This window comes from Rhopilema esculentum, chromosome 17 (assembly GCF_057945365.1).
Source record: "Rhopilema esculentum isolate cy_ngs chromosome 17, ASM5794536v1, whole genome shotgun sequence".
Lineage (NCBI taxonomy): Eukaryota > Metazoa > Cnidaria > Scyphozoa > Rhizostomeae > Rhizostomatidae > Rhopilema > Rhopilema esculentum.
The window spans coordinates 632,626-639,431 of record NC_142831.1 but is presented as its reverse complement, the minus strand read 5'-3'; the positions used below and the strand labels follow the sequence as shown (position 1 = coordinate 639,431).

General features: G+C 36.4%; 1 protein-coding gene across 2 annotated transcripts; it reads left to right on the top strand.

Annotated features, from left to right (window-relative positions):
• Positions 1-2,225: 2,225 nt before the first annotated feature.
• LOC135682646 (uncharacterized) lies at positions 2,226-5,593 on the top strand. Of its 2 annotated transcripts, XM_065197623.2 has the most exons (5): positions 2,226-2,522; positions 3,849-3,905; positions 4,107-4,355; positions 4,693-4,980; positions 5,313-5,593. In XM_065197623.2, exons 1-5 carry the CDS (start codon positions 2,301-2,303, stop codon positions 5,421-5,423), a joined length of 927 nt encoding a protein of 308 aa, XP_065053695.2. In that variant the 5' UTR covers positions 2,226-2,300; the 3' UTR covers positions 5,424-5,593. The 2 variants fall into 2 exon arrangements, with proteins under 2 accessions (XP_065053695.2, XP_065053703.2); XM_065197631.2 differs by lacking the exon at positions 3,849-3,905 and having other exon boundaries at positions 2,227-2,522.
• The last annotated feature ends 1,213 nt before the right edge of the window (positions 5,594-6,806 follow it).

Genomic DNA, 6,806 nt, shown 5'->3' with positions numbered 1-6,806 from the left:
GACTAACAAAGGTCAATTCTTATTTTGTATGAGGGCCTGAACTTTAATAGTCTTTTACCAACAAAACCTTATATATTGTCTCGTAAGTAATTATTTAGCTGTATGATAAGTTTCTAGATTTCGTAAATTTGGAAGATCGAGCATAAATACTGTTAGTTTAATTAGTGCATCAAAACATACGTAGTCCAAAAATTAGGTGTTAATTTGTCTCCTTCTAAGACTTGCCCATTGCTCCACTATCTTATCTAAATTTACGTTGTCCAAAGTGTCTTTCTCGCAAGTTAGAATCATGAGGTCGTTTAGTCTTTCACAGGGGCGGCGCCAAGAAATTCAAAGTGGGGGGGGGGGGGGGGGGGCTCGAGTTGATAGAATTATTAGACTAAAGAACCATCTTTTGAAAAACGCACTTAAACGCTTCACGCTATTTTATGCCTATTATTTTATGTGGCACTCATTATGCTAGCGGTATGTTTGAAGGGGCCAGCGGGAGGTTGGCGGAGGCCTCAAGGATTTTCGAAAGAAATGGCTTTCCTGCGAGCGAAGCGAGCAGAAAATTTTCACGACCACGCTTTTTAGATTAGCTTAAAATACATTTCAGAATACTTCTTGCAGGTATTTTCTTGCAATCGTTTAAAGCATATTGTTATTTTCTTGAATTCATTACTTTCTGAGACCCCATAGACCTCGGCGTATTCCTTGGAAATTTAGCAACTAAAGGATTTGTTTTTTCTTTACTCTTTTTATTTGCTTAACAATACATTTTTGCAAAAAATGTGGGGGGGGGGGGGGGGCTGAAGCTCTCCACCTGGCGCCGCCTATGTTTCATTGGTCGATCTCGAACGGAGAAAGTTTTTGACAAGTCATGGGAAATGTACTGCGATTTTTTAAGCATTACTGATAAATATTATTTGAAAACTTCTATTTCTTATCCCGTTTTGAGAAGCAATTTGATGGAATGATTGTCACACTACTCCCATTACGACGAATGTAGTTGAAATACTTGCATTTTCATACAAAACTTCGTTTTTTCTGCATTGCGTCGCCTCTCATTCTTTTTAGGACTGCCTTTTACCAAATAACTATTTTCTTTTGAACTTATACCTTTCTTATGCTTCTCTTTGAGCTACAGTTCACAAGGTCATTTGAGTCAACACTTCAATTTTCACAAATGATTCAAATTTTCTCAGATCAACCTAGCTTTCTACCAACAGCTTTAAATTTTCCGACTGTCCTCAAATTTTCCGACTGGATGAAAGATTGGTGTGGGGGGGGGGGGGGGTGGGGATTGAACAATAGAGAACTCATAAAAACCTCGTTTTTGGTACATGAAACTATGAACATTGTCAAGACTAGGAGTTTTGTTCTAAAAAGAAATTTTGACTAACTGAAGCCAAAAACTGACGGGGCCCTTTCTCGCCTGACTATTCACTAGCAGTATCTCCCTTTCTACACACCCTCATTTTGGGTGTGAATCCTAGTTCAATAACAGGGAGTATGAAACGCAAAAGATCACTTTCTGGTGTCCCATGTGCCTTTCAGGTTCGAGAAGGACATGAGGCAAGGTAGGTATGACCATAGTCATGGTATGACCATAGTCATGGTATGACCATAGTCATGGTATGACTGGAAAGCTAAACGAGTGTCGTGAACCAACTGCGGTTTGATTGTTCGGTGCTGATATGCTGGGATGTCAGCTCGTGGGACACCGAATATGGTTTTACAAAAATAACTTTTTGCCAATTCTTGTGCAATGCTTTCGGAATACAACCGGGCTGAAATTATGCTCCAGTTCCGGGTACAAATTACTAGGGTTGGGTTTCTATGTTCTATTATTTCAGAAATCTTCGGCACAAGTGCTGGTTTTTTGGTAAAAAAATTACCAGACCAAAATGTCGTTAAATTTTACTCTCAGATTGTACTATTTGTCCTTAGCATAACTTGAAAAGTATTATTGAATTTAAATGAGGGAAGAGTTTTACATGCTTTCATTGTATAAGCATTATTTATTTTGTCAACTATCATTTTTTGTGTTAGCTAAAATCGGGGATATTTTTGCTTCAGCAAAGAAACTCCCTGTCGATATGCATATGCGGTGACACGGCATTCGCAGTCGTTATTTCCGAACGGTATTTCTGACAAGCCCATTGAATTAGATCGCTTTTGTGTGGATGAATCACCAAACGCAAGGGGGAAATCACGATTAACGCCCAGCTCTTGACGTCATTCACGTGACTCACTGTAAATAATAAAGATGGCTGCACGGTAGCAGCGAGTAGAGTTTCAGTTACTTCGGATGAAAAATGGCTCACCAGTATTCAAGTTCTGATCTTATGTATAATGAACTTCTAGAATGTTTTAATGAGACAAGAAGACGCAACATTAAATTGTTGGAAGAAAAAAGGGAGTTGCTTTTAAGGCTACAAGAAGAAACGCGACGGTCGAGCAAAGGGCAACTCGAGTCGATCTATTCTGGCGAAGATGATTATTTTTTGGACATAGAGTCGAATTCAAGCAATGGCAAGGTATGCCGAATCAGTCGTTGATATCTCACTTTTATCAGTAAAATGCATTTAAGAAAGAAATGCCATTTATTGTTCTAGACATAAAATTTTGTAGTATTTGAAAACATGCATATCCACTTGCCTGAAATCTGATCCTTACCCAAACCCTACCCTAAGAGGTGCGAAATTGCAATAGCCCCCAAAATATGCCGGGAGTAAAATTGTTTAGCTTTGGTCTATAAACTGTGATACCGATAATTTAAAATTGTGCGTTTGATGAGATTGAAGCAGTGGTCTAGACGATATTGCGTGGAGCTGCGAGTGCAAGTCTCTAACCCTGACATAAGGCGCTCTCGAACATGCTGGTGGTTCGATACATAAATAACATGCCCTTGAATAGAAACCACACTTTTTTAAAGACGAAATATGTCATTTATGCGATTCCCTGTCATGAACGTGGCAAAGCAGGTAACTGCTGAAAATTGAGATGCAAGCTAAGGCTGAACAAAATTCTTAATTAAAGTATTCTCATAAATTGGATGATTCTGAGCCTGAATATTCTCATATTTATAAACAGAATTCTTAGAAAAAGAGTGCATGCAAAGATAAAGCATCCCCAAAGTCTTGTGCAAAGGTGAAGCTCAAAAGTCTTTGTCTACTTTTCAGGTGTTTTGGGGAAGTTTATAGGAGAAGGGCATTGAATAGAGAGGGGTGTTTTATAGAAAGAAATATTCATAGCTTACATTTCAATGTTCACAACATCAAGGGTAATGTCTCAAACTAAAACAAATTTACAGTAAATATGTAGTCAGCATCTACAAAATCATCTTCATTATAACTAGCATCAGCAAATTTGCTTTACTCTTCACTGGCTTCATCAGACAGGAAAGTGGCATTAACCTCATCATTATTTGAAAGCAATAATAGAACAAAACTCTCAAGTCTTCAAAACATAATATGAATCAGAGTATGTCAATTCCTCCTTTCATGCAAAATAGGTTGCTACAACTACCTTTTACAATAAACCCCATCCCACAAAGAGGGTGCTAGCTAGATAATGGGCATGGATCAAGGAGGGGGTGTTCACAAAATTATGATTATCAAATTGAGGCCTCTTGTCAGGTGTTTAGTAAAACTCTGGATGTAGGATTGAATGAACTCATGGTAAAACTTATCCAAATGATTGGAAATATTTTCAGTGTATGTGAAAGCATAGATATGTATAATGATGTGCCTTTTTAAAAAAATCATTTTCTTATGCAATCAAAGTATAAAAAATAATATAAATAAAAAAGATTGATGCTGTCTACAAAAATTGTAGCTAATAATGCCAGTGCTGTTTTTTAGAGAACATTTGAAGAGTTCAGCACTTGCAAATGTAAATCAACAGAGCGACTACACGAAGTAAGTGTCTTTCTAACATTCTTGAAGTCACAAGTCAGAGTAATTAAAGTTTTCAATGGTATTCATTGCAAAAATTTTCTTTGTACTTCAATATGGCTTGATTTCCTCATAGGAAGTCGTTATGAAAGTATAAGTCTAGAGTCGAAGCTTTAACAAATAAAACATTTCCCATAGTGAATTGATTTTATATCATTTCCATAGCTACTTAAAGGAAATCATGAATGGAAGAGGAAATATGAGGCTGTATCATTGGAGTATGCACATCTAAAAACAATCTGTGAACATATGAAGAAAGAAATTGTGGAGGACAAAGAGGAAAATGACAAGTTGAAACAGCTTGTTTGCAACCTTAGTGCAGATCTTAAAAAGCTTGGTCTTTCATCAAAAATACAAACACCTAAAGCCAATGATGTATGCAAGTCTGATGAGATGGAAGCTTTGAAACAACAGGTGAGACAAACTTTAGTTAATTTAGGGCCTGGCAAGCATGTTTCTATTTGAGTACCAATTACATTTTTGGTTCAGAGAATCTCCAAATTTGATGTCTAGATTCTTCAGATGATTTGGACCTTGTTTTGTTGTTTTATAATTTTCAGAATGGTTAGCCGTATCCCAGCCAGGTTTGGTTGAATTCTTAATGAGCTGATAGCATTTTGATTATATACTACAAGAATTTAATTTTTCTGCCTTAAAACCTAGCTAATGATATCTAAAACATTTTATCATTAAAAAACCCTGCAGTTATAGTTTAGCTACATGCTTATGGTATCCAAATTAATTCAATTAGATTGAACTGTATCAAGAAGACTTCAACAATGAGCGAAAAGACAAAGAGAAATTGCTGAATGAGAAAAATTTTTTAGAAGGACAGTTACAACAAGCAAGTGAAAGCTTAGAAATGGTATCTGCAGAGAATCAGAGGTTCAGGCAATGCCTGAACAAAGTCACTCACCAGAAAGAGCATATAATTTCAGAAATCAGACGACTGTCTGCCAGTTCACTGCCTTTCTCTCCAGTCTACGAGCAGCGAATTCCACCAGACACTCGATTTCTGTTTGAAAGCAGTGAAGGAGAGGTGTGTAAAATTAGTGTTATTTTGCTATTTCTACAAAGTAGCACAGTGATGATGTGTTAAGAATCTATATTTAGAATCTTTTAATTTTGATCAAATGAGCAGAAAGAGCAATATAATTGATATGATGTTTTGACTTTTGGTCAGAAGGCTTTATTAAGGATCTGAGGTGCTGTGGAATTATGTGCCAATGACAGGCAAATATGTGCTTCTAAGAAATCACCCAGAATTCTCAGAACAATATGAAAAGTACCCAAAGGGCTCATGCTGCAAACTGTGCTTTATGGTTGATTGTTGGTTTTAACCTAATATCTCCTGCTCTTTTTGTTTCCTAGGATGTTGTTGCAAAATCTTTGGCTTCTTCATCATCAAGACCAGATATTTCGAAACCATCACGATCAGCCTTTATGGGAGGACCAGCAGTTGAAGACTCCAAGTGTTGCTAAAATTTTAAGTGTTGCTAAAAAGCCAATTTCTACAATGTTTTATAAAAAGTATTTATGAGAAATGCTTGGTTAAATTGCCAAACTGTAAAGTATTTATTTATTTATATGTTTTTCTGCAATAATTTATTAATAAGAAAAATAATTAGATGAAGTTTGAGGAATAAATGCAAGATATTTGTCTTTTTTCACATATTTCCTCTGTATATCCTATCTCACTTGATACTAAACCATAACCATACTTGGTTTACTGAGTATTCTTAATTCTTGATTTGCTAATAAACTTTTAAAAAGTTCCTTAGAAATTGCAAAAGAGTGATAAACATGTGATGTATTCGTCAGCACAGATGTAGGAAGCATTTCAAAAGGGAGGGGTTGCACATAGAGACAAACAGGGGGTAATCCATGAGCTGCAAATAAGCACTTTTCCTCTGTTTCTGAAGAGTGAGGCAGATGGCAACTTCCCAGCTATCTTTGTCAGTATTTCAGAAAATATACATATATTGCCTATAGTCCTGCAGTTCTCAGAAAGCTAAATCTGAGATTTCAAAAGTGGATTCGGATAGTTCGTAACAAGCCTAAGCCACTTTTTAAAACTGACATGAAACTTTTCTTAAGTTTTCAATTTTCATGAAAAAACACGCACACCCGGCGTACTAGCACTCAAAAAGTTGTTCGCAATCCAACGCGGAATGCAATCCAATGCTGAATCAACAATTTCCTTGTGAATGCTTGAGACCTAACTACAGAGTAGGAATAACCAGAAGCTGTCTTGTCCCAGCGTTTTGTCTGAAGCCTGAATTTATGCGTTATTTTTTCCTAACTGAAATGCGTGGCACAGCAAGTATAGGATCCAAGCTACAGAAACTTTGCTAGAAGCAGCAACAAACATGTTGTTCTTAAAGCTTTGTCGCAAGAAAAAGAAGAGAAAGAAAGGTGTGTCTTTTGATCCTTTACCCATACCGAAGCAGAATCATCATCCAGCCCAGAACACTCTTTTCTATAAAAACCAGTAAATTTTAGTTCATGCTGGCTGTTCTTAAATTTTAAGAAAATATTAGACTGGATTGTTCTTAATTTGTTCCTAAATTATAAGGGTCTAGTCTAAGCAATGGTATTGCTAGCTGTTGCGCTCTAGGAAGATGTTCAGGTCTTGTTTGCTAAAAAGGTGAGTAAGACATCTTTTATTTGCCAACAGGTTTGAAAATTCACCAAAAAGCCCCGCTAAATGGCAAAAAATTCCACGTTATTAAGATGAAACATTGTTCAAATTACATTTCCACTAGCTCAGCCTCAGTTTTTTCTTAATATGTTCGTAACCTTTTGACCAATTTTGAGGCTCGTGTTCTTATAAAATTGTTCTTATAAAGAAAGCATGCTTATCGT